Below are 18,930 nucleotides of genomic sequence, written 5' to 3'. Positions count from 1 at the left end.
TTATGAATAGTAATTTTTCATTTTATTTGTAATATTGTTTTAGAGAAAATACCAATATTCTTCGTGTTTAGTATTACTTTAGTCTGCTAATTTATGCACGAATTCGTGCACTTGTAAATAAGGTTGTGTATAAGCAAATTATTTAAGGTACAAGATGAAAAAAATTTATAGTTATACCTTCATTTTTACAATCGCATGACCGTTACATTAAAAAAGCAATTTCAAATTAAGCTATATATTGTATAAAGAGCAAATGGATATTATATTATTTAGGAAATAAATGTAGGAATAATATATTTTATTAATCATATTGAATGTATACTTTAGTATAATTATAAAATTCGAATGCATTTACAAGATTGTTTTAATTGGAAATTTCTTTCGAAGATTATGAGAAAATTTATTCCGAAGAATGGATTTTAGTTAATTCATCGATCTTGCGAAATACAATCTTTTTACAGTAGTTAAAATGTTGAATAATAATCTACTTTGAAATCTACTATCGGCATTGATATAATTTATAATAACTTATTAAGCATTAAAGAATTATATTAAAATATTGAATTGATTTGAATAATATTTTGTGGTACCATATATTTGTATCAATTGCATGAAAAATATGTTCTTCGATTTTCAAAATTCGTAGTTATTCAAAATCTGTTGGAATGTTAGTTTGCATTAGACTAATATAAAAAGAATAAATTATGTATTACTTGCAATAGTATTAATTTTAATGATGATCTAAAAAATGAATGATTTTCACATATTTGCCGGCTGCTGTTATCAATTCTGGATAATATATTTATTAACAATTCAAGATTTCAATTTTCAAAAATGTCTTTATTGAAAATAGTAATATCCATTTTCTCATTTATGAATAAAAAAGGAAACGATAATTAAATAAATGTTCAATTAAGACGAAGATCATTAATAACGTATACAATACACATTATCTTATCGAACTGCATTACTACATGATTAAGCTTAATTACGTTTTTATTTACTTAAGCACGCAACCTTACGATTTTCAATATTACTTTTAATAATTTAAAATGTCAAATTTTTATATTTATAAAAAATTTATACACAATAGTAATAATTGCACGTGCTTTAAGTATTTTAAATTATAAACACATTTAAATAATATATATTATTGTATTAAAATATTTTAGCGTTTAGTAATATGTATTCATTAAAAAAAGCTTTTGAAAAAAGTTGATAAATGAAACATTTACTATTGCACGAAAATAGACATTGACTATGTTTATTTTTAATAATGGAGCATATCATATAACGAATTTGATGTGATTTATATCAATATTTTAGTAAATTCATTATGGATTAAAATTCAATTCTTTGTCGAACAATTTTGTAATATAAAAAGGACTTGACTATTTCTAAATATTAAATTAAGCAATTTTTCAATTTTATAAAGCTAATTATTTAAAATTATTCTGTTTAATATTTTTAATATAATTTTAAATATATTTATCTAAAAATCGTAAGTAACTTTAAGAGAGTTCATCGGTTAATATAAAAATTATATTAAATATAAAATTAACATACCAAATAATAATTATAAAATTATTTAAATTATTTAAATTGAAATATTGAAAATTACAAGCACGTAGAACTGAATTTACTGGTAACTATTAGGCCAGTAAAATTCGATTCTTAAATAAATAATTTAATGAATAAATAAATAATCGAATCTCAAAACTGCGTGTGCCAAAATGAAGTAAAAAAAAATTAGCTAAGATTGAAACACGCGCCTGTATTGAAAATAAATCCTAGTTAAAAAATAAATAAACTTAAATTTGTGATTAAGATATTCAAGATGTTTGAAACTTGTTTTAATAAATTTTTAATTAGAATTAGATATATTAATTTTATAGTAAATGTATATATAAAGCAATTATCTTTAGCAGCATTTGCGGGTATCGATAATGTTTACGTAAATGTATACCTGTATAATTAAAAAAATTTTCCCTGTGGTTTTGAAAACAAATTTTTTTAATTATGAGTAAAAATATTAACTTGTTTACGAAATAATAATACTTAAAAATGTATGCGTGCGTCAAAGTATGTGTGAGTGTATATAATTTTAATTTATATAGTTGGCTGAGCGCTCATGGGACTAAAACTTACGATAAGCGCATTTTATGAATGGATATGGAACGACCCACGTACATGCACCATGGTGTTATTTTCTTTTCCACAATATATGTATATTTTGCCATGAGCCACTGTCATCAATTTAATAATCATTGTCTTGTCATTATTAGTAATTATATGGAACTGATAATATTAATTTTGTTGTTGTTATTATTATTATTATTATTATTATTATTATTATTATTAATACTGCTATTATTAAAAATTTACATTGTTCAGAATTTGCGAAATATATTTGGCAACTAAATACAATATGAATTGTATTTAGTACTGACATTTATGCGTATTTATGCACATGTCTCTTTAACAAACAATAAAAATATGGGATCGATTTAATGCAAACATTACATAAATTAATTCATTTATATTCATAACCGTACATATGTTTTAATCCTCGTTCTTTAATTATTTAATATTTTACACTCCAACGTATAGTATTATAATTCTTTATAAAGAAATTAAATTCTGAATTTACGCGTTGAATTTTGTATTATACGATGAATAATACTTAACTAAATAGAAAGTACAAAATTAAATACTTTATTAAGTTTTATTCAATACATTAAATAAGTCCATAATTACAGTAAAATTAATTTATAATACCATAAAAAATATATAAGTATTATATAATAAAAATTTACACACAAATTAAAATAAATATTGCTATGATATTGACTTTAAAATAGTATAAATAATCATATTTAGTATATAATTCCAAGTAATTTCACAAAACAATATTTCTTATTTGAATTAATGGTATATATTAATGGTATGTATTATTCAGTATAACAATTAATACAAAATATCGCTGCTATTCGACATTACTAAAATTTTATACATAGTTAATTAATATTTATTGATTTGAATTAAATTATAATTTTTTTAAAAATTGATTGAATGCATTTCGAATCATCCTAGCTGTCCATTTTAAAACGTTACTATTATTAGACTAATATTATATATTTTTGCCATCAAATCAGTATATTAGTTCAATGTAGTAGTCATACACTTGAAAACACTTTTTAATATTCATATTCATGAAGGTGTTACGGAGTTTAAATTTTCGCGCTTAATAGTGATTTAATTTAATAAAGCATATCACATGATAATAAAAAATAAGATATACGTGTACCTCTAACTGTAAAAATTTTTGCGCATAGAGATTGGGGACGGTGGCACAACAAGAGATACACCAATTAGTTTCCGTAGTGGTGTGGCTGGAGAGAGGGTCGCGTGAAATAAATATCGAATTTGTACAACGATGATTACAATAATTATCAGGTAGCAAGTGATATATTCCGCGAGGAATTATTGAATAAAAGATCGGTGAAAGAAAAAAGAAAAGAAAAAGAAGATGTCACGCGTGAAAGGCACAGATAGGCTAGGAAATGGCAACAAGAGCGAACCGAGCATTTGGATACGGGCGATCACAGCAAATTCCGAGTGGACAGATAAGGTAAACATAACCTTATAGTCACTTGCTGATACATTGCCAAAAAAATAATTTTACACTCATGTTTTTAGAAATTTTACACTACAGAATTGTTTCTTTTTAATATTTAAAATATATTTATAATGAAACATTACAATCTAAGAAGAATTTTATACATAATAATATAAATATTCAATTTTTTAGTCAGCTGATAATGAATACGGAAATATGCAAAACATTCGTTTCACAATTTTTGTTTTATTTTATTTTCGAAAACAGACTATGAAAATTGACCTAACGTTTCTAAATCAATAAAAAATATATCTATGTTTCAAATTACAGTTGTTTAAATACATTTTGTACATTTATTTTCTACCTTTTAACTATTAAAACATAGAGAAAATATATTTAAATAAATTAGAAAAATAACAAAAATACTGACAAACATTTTTATAAATATTTATTTTTATTAGTATTTTCTGTTAAAATTTATTTGTTAATATATGTAATTTTTATTTTATTTTTTAAAATAGGAAGAATTTCTTGATGTAATTTATTGGGCTAGGCAAGTAATTGGAATAATTGTTGGAATTGCATGGGGCCTAATACCTCTAAAAGGTTTTCTTGGACTATTATTGTAAGTAATTTAATTGATTTACATACAAAATAAATTGTTTAAAATAATATTTTTATTGAATGACTTTTTAGGTTTGTTTTAGTAAATGCTGGTAGTTTATATTTATACTTTAGTAGTTTTCAACAAGTAGATGAAGAAGAATTTGGAGGTGCATGGGAACTGACTAAAGAAGGATTTATGACTTCGTTTGCTGGATTTTTGGTGCATATCTAATGTTAAATTAATCAATTTATTTTACAGATTGAGATTATCATTTTTCTAAACTTTTTGTTACTGTTTTTTTTTTATATCTAAATAACTGGAATTTTATATATAATATATAACAAGTATTTGATTTATTTAATTGCATATTAAGTGTACAATAACAAATTTCACATTTAATTTAATTTTTTTAATATTACATTATTATTATTAATATTATTAAAATTGATATTTTATAATTAACTTGGAATACACATATTTATGTGAATTTATTAAAAAATATGTAAGTTTACTTGCTACAAATATGAAGTGTAGATAAAATTTTTATGTATTTTAATAATATATATATAACTAATAAAAAATATATAATTAACATTGATTACAGGTAACATGGATTATTATATACTCTGGCTTACATTATGATTAATAAGTACTTCCGCATTAAACAGCTGTAAAAGTGTATAAAAGGAGGAAATGAATTGTGTGTGTATTGAATATCGTGGGACATTCCTTTGCAAAAAATATTTATGAAAACAAGTTTAATGTATCCCGTTGATGACATTTTTATGTATATAAAAAATACATTTATTCTCTACACCTATAAATGTATATAATATTTAACATTTAAAAAAATATTATGTTTTATTTATTTATCCAATCATAGTACGTTTACGACCACGAGCTTTTACATCCTTATATTTAATTATTATTTCCTTTAACCTAGATTTATTTGAAAAGAATTTCTTATAATTTGTATATATTATTTCAAATAGCTCCGGTAGTTCTGCATGTGCACTCATTAATGATCTTTCTAAAACAAATAAATCTACAGCTGCATCTTCTGCTGTTGATTCAACTCTAGCTAAACCAAAATCAATCAATACTAGCTTATCTGAAACTGAATAAATAAATAATCTTATAGAGTTAAATTAATTAATTTATGTTTATACAGAAATATTTATCTCACGATTAATCTCAGCACTAATGACTTCTGATACATTTTTTATGAGAATATTTGATGTAGTTAAATCTCCATGGACAATATTTGCTAAATGAAGATTGACTATAATTTGACCAAGTTTACCCATAATTTTTTCTATTAAATTCTTTGCACTGTTATTTTTATAAACATATTGTTCAATAAAGGTTTTAAGCATTATGGCATTTTCAATGTACTGCATAAAAATGCTCCGACGTCTGAAATCGACTAAGTAAATAGCTGGAGTACTAACGCCTAGAAAATATGATTAATTTTTTTATTAAAAAAAATGGAATTTAAAATATGGGACAAATTATATACCTGCTAATTTTGCTCGAACAATGGCTCTAACTTCAGCTCGAATTCTTTCTTTAGTTAATCGTAAATCTAATTCTATATGTCTATATTTTTTCTCAAATCTCTCCTTTATTACAGTTAGTTTTCCCAAATATACTCCTTTATAAAGCCGAGCCTCTGCTCCTTGAGAAATTAATTCAAAATCTGGTATTTTGTACACCATAACTGGATTTTTCTTAAAATAAAATGTAATTGATTATTAAATGAATTGCTTTAATATATAAATTATTCTACATCTCATGTACATTCATAAATATTTGAATAAACCTCTTGTTATTAATAATTCAAAATAATTATAGATTACTTCATTTTAAAACTTTTTAAATGTCACCTTTTACCTAACTAATATAAATAACAATTGTAAACTGGATATTTATTTTCTATTTTTCATTAAATTCTTACCACTTTTACAGCACAAAATGATTATTGCAAAACATGTTTTATTTTATATGGTTATTTAAATATCTCACTTCAGAGTTGAAAAAAATATGTAATTTTATACTCTTTAATTTAAATTTTCAGATATATATATATGTTATTTTTATTTCTAATGCTAATATAGAAATATAATTTTTAATATTAATTAAAGTACAATTTGCATTTTTAATTTTCACAATAAGGCATTTTTAATTGAGTTATCGTATAGTTTGAAATTACAACGAATTGTTTGAAATTATAAAAGATTATTTTTTTTAAACAGATTTTCTGTGAAGTAGAAAATTTATTTATATTTTGAAATGAAATATAATTGTATTTTTGCTTTAATGTGAATAGCGGATATTCATTTTTAAATAGCATTATTTTGATTCTTATAACAACATAATTTTACATATCATGATAAATTGTTATTTTTTTGTTTTGTTTTGCTTTTATATATAATTAATAATCCGTTCATACTAAAATAATTACTTAATTACATACTATATTGGCGAAAATGGAATTTCGAATGTTATATTAAATATTAATATATTCGATACATAAATTCAAGCATATGAATTATAATATGAAAAATAACGGTCTATTATTTTTTATGCATAAGGCATGTAAATGTATTTAGTGGAGTATGATAACGTATGATAAAAATATATAATTATTTAAATATCGTTGTACATAATAAAATTAAAATAGAGTATAAATTGCATAATATGTGTCTATGTATCTAAATAAATGAAGTGAACGTCACTGTATTATATTTTATTATTTAAAATATTAATATTCGCTTTGATTTAGTGTCATAATAAAAGAAAAGTTTTTTACGTGTCACTATATTTCAATTACTATTTTTGATGTTTTATACAGTGCTAATAGTACATGCATACGCAATATGGCCTCCGTCATCACACAAAACATTACGAAATTGTAATATTCAATTTTTGAAATAATTAATGTTCTGTTGAATTATTATATATTTAATTAAAAAATCTTCAAATATTAATTATTCTGACATAATTAATTAGTCGGCATATTTCTTGCACATTGCTTACTTATCTTAAAATTTAAATGCTAAATTGAAAAATAAAGATGTTTAAGGTTGAAAAACTTAAAAATTCTATTAAATTTTAAGAAACCAGATAGAAAAACTATTAAATTCCTTATACAATTTATTTCAATGGAATCATAAAAAGCAAAATCCATAATATAGTTATATATTATATATATGCTCTTTCAGTTGTATGATACTGCGCTTGTTAAAATAATCCTTTCAATTCAATTTACAACTACGTAATTACAACTATGCACCTCTCAAATTTATATAAAATTTAATATTCAGTTTTACGTGCGTTTAATAAGGAATTAATTAACAAATATACATATTCAACTATATATATATATATATATATATATATAACAAATACAACACTTAATATTTCGATATTGCATTTAAAAACTAAAAGCTTTCATATTCACTCACTACGTTTCGTATTTTACTATATATAATATTTTAACTAGCGAAATTAGTATTAGATCATAACGCTGTACAAATTGTTAATAGTTATTCGATTAGAGAGAGAGCTAGCATACTACATAAAATTACCCATCATTACAAATGCATCGATTCAATTGTACAGAGCTTGAAATGGTACTGAATGTCATCGTTATATGCTTATACGTGACAAAAAAAAAAGATGAATAAATGAGATATTAATACGCTCTGATCCCATATTGCATTTACAATCCAGGACACACGGCAAACGTATAATATATCTGTCGCGTGCTACGACGCCGATTAGCCCCATGCGCTACACTCACGCACACCTACGTATACCCATATGCATGCGCATTGAGTGCGCGCGAATCGATCGGACGGCATACGTGCACATTGTTGCTGCTGCTGATGCTGTGTTCTGGGAACACAAGAGTAAAGGAAAGAGGTATGATAGCGTATCCTCCTTGTTACCTATCTCTCTCTCTCTCTCTCTCTCTCTCTCTCTCTCTCAGCTCGAGCGGGAAAGATCACTAAGAATCCTGCGCTAATCGCTTTCTCTTTCGATACTCTCGCGCGCAATGCGTATACGCGGACGTACGTATTTCGTGGGTCGCAAAAACATTTGCCTACACTCGTTAATGCAAGTATAAATTTTGTCGGATTGTGTTGTCATTGGGGGTAGAAATCAAAAGAGGTTATAAGTATATCGCACGAGTAATATACGTTAAAATTGAAGAGAAGAGAAAGGCGCAAGGGCTGCGTAGGAGGAGAATAATTTTGTCGTCGAAACGTAAAAAGTGATCGGACTGCAGCAAGTTTATTTATTTATTCTTTTTTTTTCTTTCTTGTAGCGAGTGATTGAGCCGGGCTAGACAACACTGGCCTTGTCAATTGAAATGTAACGTAGCAAGGAAGGTAAGAGAAACACTCGATTTAGATACAAACGATTAGATACGATACGCGAAGATTTTATTTTTTGAGAAGTTTTGAGGAATCGCGTAAGCGAATTATAAAAGTAAAGTGACGACGACACGCGAACAACATAATTGGATGAAAGGATGAATAAAAACACCTGTTAGTGGCTACGTACAAGTACGCAGAGTTAATTTAAGTTTAAACGTGAACGAAGCACAAGCGGCTTCGTCGGCTAATTTTTTATGCTCCACGCGAGCGGAAATAACAGGAAGGTCGCAAGGCGCATGAGGAGGAACATGAGGGACGAGATGAAGATGGACGCTAATCGACTGATAGCCGAAGTCTACAAGAGGCCCGCGCTCTGGAATCAACGGCACATATCTTATCACAACCGGGAGATGACTAATCGTGTTTGGATGGAAATAGCTGGGATATTTAAGCTACCGAGTTAGTATTAGTCATAATATTTTTAAATGTTTTTCAAATATATGTAGAAAATAGTTATTTTGCTTCTTGTACATGTTTATGACAAAAACATGACCAAAAGAATTTGTCTGTTTAAGTTAACTTATGTTACCTATGTACGTCCCTATATTATACATAGATTATACGAAACTTAATTCACTTCGGCTTACTGGGCTTATTTAAATGCAAGATTTGAACTAACTTTGCGTAATTATTAAATGTTATATTAAACATCTAAAATATTTAATCTCTTAAATAAATTTCACAATTTCAATACGTACCACCACACTGTACAGTTGTAAACTATGAACCTAACCTCTCAAATATTAAACTTGATGGTTCAGATAAAGGGAGAGCTGATTTATACTTTCAAAATTTTTTTTCTTTTTATTTTTTTTATTAATATTTTACTTATATTTTGTATATCATAAAACCATTATGTTGTATGTTTAAATATTATTACTCATAAAATTAGGATTATTTAACATGTAAATAATACAAATAAAGGTAGAATTTCTATATTAAATTGTGAAACAAATATAATATAAGTAAAATAAAGATAAGTAATAATAATAAATATTATATAATCAAAATTATTCGTATTTTTCAATTAATAATTGAAAAATAAAATTTTACCTATTTACTCAGAACCAGTGTTGAAAGCTAAATGGAAAGGGTTGAGAGATACATTTCGTGCTGAATTGAAGAAGGAACAAGTTTATTGCAAAAGCAAATATCGAAGAAATAGACCACTATGGATTCATTTTGAAAGTCTCCAATTTCTCAAAGAGCAAATGTTGCCTAGACCTCCTATTTGGGAGCTCAACACCCGTTCCATGAATCGTAGTGAAGATGATTGCGATGGTTCGCAAGAACATCATATGAATGGTATAAATGGTGATGATAATCTTCAGGGAGACCATGATGATTCATTAACTGATCACCTATTGCGTTCCTCCATTGCCAGGTTAGTTTCCAAATTATAAAGAATACAATTGTTTATTTTTTGGTATTAATTCGTTAATCATAAAATTCCAAGAAATTAGTTTAAATTCAATTTTTAATTATAGCTTTTTAATATATATTTAAATGTAATAAATTATTATTGAACTATTTAAATGGAGTGAATTCAATATAAAATTTATTTTAGTTTATATTTACATAACATTTATTTATACTTGTTTTCTCTCTCTCTTTCTCTCTGTGTGTGTGTGTGTGTGTGTGTTCATTGTTCAAAAAGAAATTTTCTTATAAATATAAAATGATTTTAAATACAAAAAATTATATATAGTTTTAATTTTTTTAAATTTCTTTACATTAGTCATAAACATCCATTTACTATTAAATATATTATGTACAATATTTTATATTTTACAAAGACGTAAACACAAATAATTTTTTAATTATAGATCAAATGAAAATGTTACTCGACAAGGAACAGAAGTTAAAGTAGAGCCAGAAGAGAGATTTGATGATTTGGAATATCATATTGTTTCACCTATAAATAGACTTAGTGATAGTGAGACTATGTTACAAACACTCTCTCCAGAGCAAGTACTATTAACTACTAGTAGCAGTGGAAGAGATTGCCTACCAGGAATCAATGGTACAGGTGATAGTGATTCCAGTGTTGGTATGGCAATGGATCCACACGATGGTCATCGCCTTGATGATAACTATTATTTTCTGTTAAGTCTTTTACCTCATATGAAACAATTATCAGCAGAAAGAAGGATGTTTCTTAGAATGAAAATTCAAGAACTAGGTATTTCGTTTCCGATTGAATTATTTATTATTTTTTAATTAATTTATCTAATTTTCAACTAGGATCTATATATATATTGAAAATTAATCTACAATTTAATATGAATCTTGAACTATCAAAACCATGTCAAAAAAAATATTTTAAAAAATTAAAATTCATTTTAAAAAAAGAAATGACTAATCCCTAATTTTTTCATTTATTTGTTAAAAAATAAAAATAGTAAAAACTAATAATACAGTTTCTTTTTATTAAAAAAAAATTAATTGCTTAAGTCATAAAAGAATATATAAATCTTTTAAATACTTAATTTTATAATTTAATGATTGAAATGAAATTTTTTAATTTAATGATTTAAATTATTTTTAGATAAATAAATAAATACTTGTTGCAAATTTTAAATTTATTAGACATTTTTCACATTTTATTGTATTTCAAAATAAAATTTAATGTTAATACGCTTATAAATCATGTTTATAGTATATGAAGAAGTTTATCAAAAGAATTCCATGTCGTCAAAAGAAAATCCAACAACTTCTTGAGTTCGGACCAGCCGAAGAAGAGAATGTCAAACCTCTTTGAGGTTCTTAATAAAGAAACGAAAGACTGAGGATGAAGAATAAAGTGTTCTGTGACTTTGCTTTTCATTATAGATGCTCCTCTGTTATCTTTTTACCGATCGTCTGCGTGCAATATTTTCTATTTAATTTTGGTTTTGTAACCTTTAAAAACAAACATTAATAGTTAAAATTCAAGTATTCTAATTAAAATTCTAATTAAAAAATTAACCTTGACTTTGAAAATTTCTGTAAACTACATATAAACTACGTATGTGTACTAAGCAAACAAGATAATAGAAATGTAATTTACATAATTGAGATGAAAATATGTAATATGAAAATCTTATTTCCTTTAAATAACAAAGTACCAGGGTCCAGGTATAAATAATTGGATTTGATTCAAATATCTACTTGTGAATTAGATGAATCAACTAATGATTGATATTGAAGAATTATCATTTTAAAAGTGATAAAGTTTATATTAATACAGTAGGTGCAGACTCTTTAGAATATAATAAGCTATGTGAATTCTTGTTAGTAAAATTTTAAAACCAAAGTTTAAATGAAAATTATATTGACATTGTTTTAAAGAAAACTATTGAAAATACTGATATAACTATTAGATAATAAGAATCTTAGAAAATATTACATGAAGATATTGAAGACATCAAAGTTAACATAATCAAGATAGTAATTTGAAACTTAATAAATTTACAAGAAGACTTCAAACAAAAAATTTAATGAAATAATAAAGGATCATACATTTCAAGAGATTATGAAATTGTGCTATATATTTCAAAGCAACAATTAATGCAAACTCCAAATTTGATGTCAATAAATGTACAAATAGCAGTGCAATCCTCATATATCACAAATAGTAAGTTAAAACATACATATTTATAAATTATTTAGTGCTTAAAATAACTATTTTAAAATAAAAATTCTCATTTTATTATTGTTACAAATTCTTTTAGATTAAATAAATTTTATGTTCCATTAGTGATGAAACTATTTAGCTGCTTCATAGAATTGTATAGAAAATATTTTTATATTATTTGCATGAATATTTCATTACTTTTAAAAACTTATAGTTAAAAAATATGTTAAATATAAAAATAAATTCTGGGCATTTTGATAGTTAAATAAATATTTACTGAGAAAAAAAATACTAAGCTAATGTTTGTTATTTAAATGTATTTCTATATATAAATAGATTATTAATTTCAACTTTAATATTACTGAATATTCATTTCAAATTACTTTCTACTAAATTAATAAACAGATTTGTGAGCAAATCAAAACTTAAACAAATAAATTGAAATATACAAAAAAGAATATTATTTAGTATATCAATAGTCATTCTAGTTATAATTATGTTTAAATTTCTGTGTTACTGAAAATATTAACAAGTTTTATTATTAAAACAACGCATTGAATCGAAGTTATTCGTTTTTTTACACTGAAAAATATCATTTTATATTTATATTTAATAGCAATAACACTAAAACAAGCAATAAATCATCTTAAAATACGATGTTTTGATCTGCTTTTTTGCATTTGCTTCAAAATTTAATTTAAAATTTTTACTTAACTAAACTTAATTTAATAATGTGCTATAAAGCTGCAATCGAATAAATAAAAAAAAGTCCTTATTTAAAACTCGAATGCGTTGCTAGTGTACACGCGTATGCACATTTTGTGGAGATGCTGCCGAAATACGTGACAAAAAAAATACTAAATCGTCATAAAATTGTTTAAGTTCAATCAACGGACAGGAAGGTGGCTGTTCTTGTTACATTGAGAGCCACTGATGCCTTTCGTACCTGACGCTGTTACTACCGAACCACGAGAGATAAGCAGCAGCCAGCGACACATCTATGCTGGTATACGAAACAGTACATATATGCATATTACATTTATTTAATATTCGTCTTCGGAATTCAGAGACAGAGTCGCACATTTACATCTATTGTCAATAAGGACTTACTCTCGCTTTGTATGCAGACTTTTTTATAGTCACATTAAAGGATATAGCCGTTTAGAGGGAGAAAAAGAATTAATGAAAAAACCAATACAAACATAAATGCGATTTTTCTTAAATAAAATTGTTGCAATATGTATATATATATATATATTATATATATATATATATATATATATATGTGCTTCTTAACAAAAAGGCACATTGTTTTAAAAAGGCAAAAGCATCAAGAGTTAATATTTAAACAGTTTATTAACTTTCAAATTTGTTAAATAATACTATAAGACATATTGGTCCAACTTAATTGAAAAAAAAGATTAAAAAATATAAAAAAACTCGTAATTGTAAGATAAGATTCATTTGGTGCCAATAACAAATATATAAATAAGCCACTTTATAGTCATATAATGCATAATTAAAAATTGAGATAAAATAAAGGATTGTTATTACTTTTTTTTATGCATAAAAATAACATAGAAAAAAACATTTTGTTATATGTATAAATATATATATATATATATATATATATATATACATATACTTAAGAAAAATAAAGAAGAATAAGGCTGTAGGCTCATTTAACCCTGCTCTAAATATCGAGCATTTTATAAGATGAAGTTTCTATTAAAAGCGGTTTGAAATTCCTTTGCATAATGCCATAAACGTCCGATGCAATCAAGGGCGCCTAAAATTCCGCGCCAGCGAAGGCGAATGGGAAGCAAATGAGAGGAAAGAATAGAAAAAGAGGAAGAGAGAGAGAAAGGATACCTTCACGTGAATAATATAACGTCCTAACTATGGCATCGTGAGCACCGCTAACAATCGCTGCCAGACTGGAAGAGCGACGTCGCCGCGCACATTAAAGAACGGTCAAGCCCGCGCTCTTGGCGCATGCGTCGATACCATCACGAGACTGGCTCTCGTCTACCTGGGAACTTGACAAAGAGAGAGAAAGAGAAAGAGAATCGGTGGGAGCGTACTTACCGGAGCAGGCGATCACACCGAGAGCGACTCTAGTTTCAGTCCTCGGTCGGTGTTTCACCCGAGTGTGTGTATTATCTATCGTGCGATTTTGCGTGATCAGTGGCATCATCAGTACAGCCGCTTTTGGGTCTTCTTCGCAGGTGCGTAACAATTCATCCATCCTGCTTTCTTCCATTGTCGTACGCCACTCATCGCCTCACCGTCCCGCCGCAGTCCTTAATCCATGAGCTCGCACAAGGCAGAGCTTTTTCAATTGCTACTACAGAGTCTCGAAATTACTTCCGGAGTCACAGTGTGTTTATTTATCGGTAGTTACGCGCGAGAACAAGTGTCCCAGTGTGCACGGATAGGTACGCGCGAATCGGGGTCGCAGGCAGTTGAAACACGAGGAGTGACGGGACCAGTGCGCGCTTTCTTACACCCCCCGCACCTCTTCGCTCACAATGATTCTCTCTCTCTCTCTCTCTCTCTCTCTCTCTCTCACTTACTCACTCACTCTGAATCTTTGACTTGCATGCTCGCTCGCGTGTCATATTAGACGCTTGTCCGTACAGAAAGGCCTTTTTTCGACATATGTTGATGCATAAAGCAGGAAAGAAGGATTGCGTATTTTCGAAGCCCTCAGTGTCCTTATGGTGTTCTTTTTCTTATTCCCGTTCCGAACGTTACGGCGGATCAGTTGACAGTCATCCTCGTGAGCGTGAATCCTTCTCATTCTTTAACTTAATATTTTGCCCAAGTATGACGTACGTTTTATTCTAAATATGAATAGCGCTGAGTATCGATAAGTACCAAAACAATGGCACTTTAAGCCGTGGAGTGTACAATCAGCAAAGTTATATCGTTTTATCTCTTTTCTCGCAAAAGTCATTAAAGAATTTATCCGCACGGTAGCGCACGTGCAATCCCGAAAATACGCTTCGCACTTGTTTTGTATGGCGTTATCGCAACACGACCGTATATCCCGTATTTTTTTCTTTATTTTTATCTTTCAACTTTTGGCGACGCGCGGGAAAAAACGATAAACAGTATAGCAGCCTTCGAACGTCGCATTGCGCTTGGCTTGCCATTGAAGTTCTTTTCGGCTAGTGTAACCGCAACCCCGATCGTAACGACAAGACGAAAAAACAGAAGGGCTTCCGTGACAACTTGGTTTCTGCTCTTTTGTCCTTTGTCAGTGAGGATTTTTCATGGATGATCGCGGTGGCAGTTTCGATTGGACACAACTACTCAAATGGAGATGGTAGCTTTTAATTTAAGTTGGCCTGAGTTTAGTAATGCTTCGATTCGAGTCAATTTGGCGGTAATCGATACGTTTATTAATAGTTATTATTAAGTGGCCTTTCGCTGTGAAGCTTCGACTACAAAATCTTGAATGACAACAATAGCAGTTTATTTCATACGCGCTAGATAACAAATTTTTTATTCGCTTCAAGTAATTTAAAATTTAATACTATACGTATAATACGAGAAAATGTAAGTAATTGTACTTTTAGCTTCAATGTTTTTTTTGTGTAATCCTGAACATGGATGTAAATCGTATATAGCAACAAAATTATTGTTATCAATCATTCCGCGAATAAAAGTTTTTTGCGATCGATTTGTTCGTTTCACATGTCAAAATCCAACATACAAACTTCATGCATGAGATTAAATCTCCGCATACTGAAAAATGAATATTAAAAATTAAAATATATTTTATATTAAATAAACTATAATTTTATTGGCAAAGTGTCACTCTTTTGCAGATGCACTTCAAAAATTATGAACTTTTAAGAAATATGCTTTACTATACATAAATTGTAATTTTACTATTATTAAAGTATTAATTATATATATATATATTTTTTTTTTATATTTTGTTTTTGATAAAATTTTTATTTTATCAAACTTAAATTTTATTAAATTTAAAATTATAACCTTTCAATGATGAAAAAATATTTTATACGTATAAATAAGATACAGTATGATGAAACTCTTCGTCCAAAATATATATTACTAGAAGTTTTAGAAAGTTTTTAATATTTTTTTTTTTGTTTTAAACTAAATTGATATATTTCTACTTATCCTAAGATTACTTTCAAAGTAGTAGTACTTTCAAACCTAAAATACACACATTTCTAACAGTTATGTTTTAATGTTGATTCGGTTATTTTGTAACTACTTGTGTAAATGATTTATGATTTTCTTACCATAATTAATAGAAAAATAGTTTAATATTAAATTAAAGATGTATTAATTAATTTACTATATGATTTACTTATGTAAGTCTTTATTTAAATGTAAAAAAGGATATTAATAAATATTTTATTGCATTTCCATTTGTAAAATAAATTTCAATTATATGATATATTATATAAAAACGACAATTTATTACATAGTTTATAATTTATCTTAATAACGAAACTTTATAATGCTGATTTTGAAAAATTTATTTTTAATCGACTAAGTAGGAAAATTTTAACTCTACGTCATATTTATTTAATGTTAAAATATAATTATTACAAAGATAATGACATTGTTTATATTGGATTGTAATATAATATACTAAAAAATTATTTAAAAATTAATAATATCAATTGAATAATTAAATTCGTTGCACCTATAATGTTAAGACAAAAATTTTATATAATAAATCATTAAGCAAGTAATTGAAATTGGTGTCTCGATTTTTGTTTTCAATCTTCAAAAATATTATTTTCCTATTTTGTTGAAATAGTAAAATTTCTATTTGAAGCATACTATTTAAAAAAGAAAGTATTAATCTATAAAGCAATTGACAGTATTCTTAATTATTCAGTCTTTCTTAATATCGAAATCGATAAGTCACTACAAAATTATAAATAAATCTAATGAAAAGTATTATTTGCTGCTATTATTAAATTGTATTAAAAAAATCCTTACTTTCTACATTGATAAAACTTAAATTATAATAAAAGTTGTAAAAATTTAAACCAATAAAAATTATGAATTAAAGTATATAATACATGCATATGGCAATTAAAAAATTATTTTTAAATCGATAAGTTGAATTAACCAAAAATATATGAATTTTATGATATTCTATAATGAATAATTAAAAATAATTTAAACAAAGTATCAATTTCTAAGCTTATTATAAAAGTCATAAATTAACAGGTGTTTGACAGAGTATTACATAATTTCATTAATTTAATTATATACTAATATATGACAATCAAATAAATTTTGAATTCTTAGAATTCTTCTCATCTTGTTATGTCTTGTTATGTTCATCCAATATAATGTTTTTTTTTTTTAAATATAAAATTAAATAACATATCCATATATATTGGTTATATTATAACATACATGTTTTGCAAGTTGCTTTCATATATATCAAGTTTCTTGTATGTATTTAAGTTTTAGAGGTTCACAATCAGTAATGAAATAATATTTAAACGAATGAAAGAATATAAAATATATTCATGAAAATAATTTTGTGACTTATCGAATACGAATGCTAATGAGTAGGGTAGCAATTTTTTTTAATTTTTCAAATTAATATATATTCAGAATGGAATCATTAAAATTCATTAAAGCACACAATTTCAATAGTGCCTAATACATTTTCAAACTTTAATATAACTTACAGAATAATTTAAAGAAATAGTTCAAAAGAAAGCCCACTTTTTAATAACTACTCAAAATACATTTTCAATAATATTAAATGCTCACGTAATTAATTTTTCTATTTTCACTATTCTAAGTTGTATAGTTTTAAACAAATTATATTAATGGAAAGCCATATAATAAATATAATAGTGCATTAGAAATGTTGTTTTATTTATACAAGAAAAAATCAAAATAAAAAGAAAGTGAAAGAAAGTCCATACAAAGAAGAATAAATAAACACGTTTTCAACCATTTCATAGCAAAAAAAAACTTTATTTTATACACCAAGCAAAATATATGCTAATATAATGTTTTTAAAATAATGAATGTTTTATAAAAATATTTATAATGTTTCTTAGACAAATTTGCTGAGTCACATTGATTTTAATAACAATAATATCCGTTAATATTTACCCAATTTCTTGCAACTCAAGTCCAAATTTTTATGACGTTAATTTTATAAACATACTTTTCTATAATGTCATATTACAGTTTTCAATTAATATTCTTTTTTTTTAATTATTTTAATACATAATTATTATTATCTAGTTATTTAATTATATTACATGAGTTCTTAATATAAGTGACTGTAAGGTACATAATCTAATAGTAAATAATTATTGAATATCAGAAATTCAAATTTCTTATTGTAACGCTTTTTATGTTTATAATTTCAAAATAATTTGAAGAAATTTATTTCTATTAAAAATTACGAGATAAAGGTAAACTGCAATTATAACAACAATGAAATTAAAATAGTAGATTTTCAATAGACATTAGTACAAATATTCAATATTATTTATATTGTGTAATATATATATATATATATATCATTGCAGGTAGTTGTACTTATAATATCGATGTACGTTTCGTTTAAAACATTACATTGTATATTGTGTACCATACCATACGTAGATACCAT

General features: G+C 25.9%; 4 protein-coding genes across 10 annotated transcripts in view; 3 read left to right on the top strand and 1 right to left on the bottom strand.

The window, feature by feature from the left end:
* Positions 1 to 3,315: 3,315 nt before the first annotated feature.
* On the top strand, positions 3,316 to 4,976 carry LOC105359127 (uncharacterized protein C20orf24 homolog). The gene is made up of 4 exons (XM_011495620.1): positions 3,316 to 3,631; positions 4,141 to 4,244; positions 4,316 to 4,445; positions 4,831 to 4,976. Exons 1-4 carry the CDS (start codon positions 3,530 to 3,532, stop codon positions 4,870 to 4,872), a joined length of 378 nt encoding a protein of 125 aa, XP_011493922.1. The 5' UTR covers positions 3,316 to 3,529; the 3' UTR covers positions 4,873 to 4,976.
* On the bottom strand, positions 4,830 to 14,452 carry Prpk (TP53 regulating kinase). Of its 5 annotated transcripts, none has more exons than XM_011495624.1 (4): positions 14,376 to 14,452; positions 5,746 to 5,956; positions 5,413 to 5,679; positions 4,830 to 5,343 (listed from the first exon to the last, which is right to left on the bottom strand). In XM_011495624.1, the coding sequence occupies exons 2-4, from the start codon at positions 5,942 to 5,944 to the stop codon at positions 5,096 to 5,098; spliced, it is 714 nt and encodes a 237-aa protein (XP_011493926.1). In that variant the 5' UTR covers positions 5,945 to 5,956; positions 14,376 to 14,452; the 3' UTR covers positions 4,830 to 5,095. The 5 variants fall into 5 exon arrangements, with proteins under 5 accessions (XP_011493926.1, XP_011493927.1, XP_011493925.1 ...); XM_011495625.1 differs by lacking the exon at positions 14,376 to 14,452 and adding an exon at positions 9,725 to 9,748; XM_011495623.1 differs by lacking the exon at positions 14,376 to 14,452 and adding an exon at positions 9,201 to 9,222.
* Positions 8,095 to 11,568, top strand: LOC105359129 (uncharacterized). 2 transcript variants are annotated; one of them, XM_011495628.1, is made up of 5 exons: positions 8,095 to 8,153; positions 8,560 to 9,070; positions 9,737 to 10,055; positions 10,498 to 10,853; positions 11,331 to 11,568. In XM_011495628.1, exons 2-5 carry the CDS (start codon positions 8,866 to 8,868, stop codon positions 11,390 to 11,392), a joined length of 942 nt encoding a protein of 313 aa, XP_011493930.1. In that variant the 5' UTR covers positions 8,095 to 8,153; positions 8,560 to 8,865; the 3' UTR covers positions 11,393 to 11,568. The 2 variants fall into 2 exon arrangements, with proteins under 2 accessions (XP_011493930.1, XP_011493929.1); XM_011495627.1 differs by lacking the exon at positions 8,095 to 8,153 and having other exon boundaries at positions 8,175 to 9,070.
* The window catches only part of nuf (rab11 family-interacting protein nuf), a 27,247-nt gene continuing 20,454 nt past the window's right edge, over positions 12,138 to 18,930 (top strand). Inside the window, exons 1-2 of one of the 2 annotated variants that reach the window (XM_011495629.1) lie at positions 12,138 to 12,287; positions 13,170 to 13,293. The gene's annotated coding sequence lies outside the window, so the exon portion shown is untranslated. Of the gene's footprint in view, positions 12,288 to 13,169; positions 13,294 to 14,437; positions 14,516 to 18,930 lie in introns of those variants that run through there. The other variant, XM_011495630.1, reaches the window with a different exon arrangement.

Source organism: Ceratosolen solmsi, unplaced genomic scaffold (assembly GCF_000503995.2).
Source record: "Ceratosolen solmsi marchali unplaced genomic scaffold, CerSol_1.0 scaffold11, whole genome shotgun sequence".
Classification (NCBI taxonomy): Eukaryota; Metazoa; Arthropoda; class Insecta; order Hymenoptera; family Agaonidae; genus Ceratosolen; species Ceratosolen solmsi.
Note: the sequence above shows the minus strand (reverse complement) of the source record. Positions and strands in the feature narration are given on the sequence as shown.

Excerpts from the sequence above, each read along its gene's own strand:
- Prpk (XM_011495624.1), bottom strand. The coding sequence starts at position 5,944 with ATGGTGTACAAAATACCAGATTTTGAATTAATTTCTCAAGGAGCAGAG. Across the intron at positions 5,680-5,745 it reads TGTTCGAGCAAAATTAGCAG|GCGTTAGTACTCCAGCTATT; the intron begins GTATATAATTTG and ends CATATTTTCTAG. Across the intron at positions 5,344-5,412 it reads CATTAGTGCTGAGATTAATC|TTTCAGATAAGCTAGTATTG; the intron begins GTGAGATAAATA and ends TTATTTATTCAG.
- LOC105359127 (XM_011495620.1), top strand. The coding sequence starts at position 3,530 with ATGTCACGCGTGAAAGGCACAGATAGGCTAGGAAATGGCAACAAGAGC. Across the intron at positions 3,632-4,140 it reads ATTCCGAGTGGACAGATAAG|GAAGAATTTCTTGATGTAAT; the intron begins GTAAACATAACC and ends TTTTTAAAATAG. Across the intron at positions 4,446-4,830 it reads CTTCGTTTGCTGGATTTTTG|GTAACATGGATTATTATATA; the intron begins GTGCATATCTAA and ends CATTGATTACAG.
- LOC105359129 (XM_011495628.1), top strand. The coding sequence starts at position 8,866 with ATGCTCCACGCGAGCGGAAATAACAGGAAGGTCGCAAGGCGCATGAGG. Across the intron at positions 10,056-10,497 it reads TTGCGTTCCTCCATTGCCAG|ATCAAATGAAAATGTTACTC; the intron begins GTTAGTTTCCAA and ends TTTTAATTATAG. Across the intron at positions 10,854-11,330 it reads AATGAAAATTCAAGAACTAG|TATATGAAGAAGTTTATCAA; the intron begins GTATTTCGTTTC and ends TCATGTTTATAG.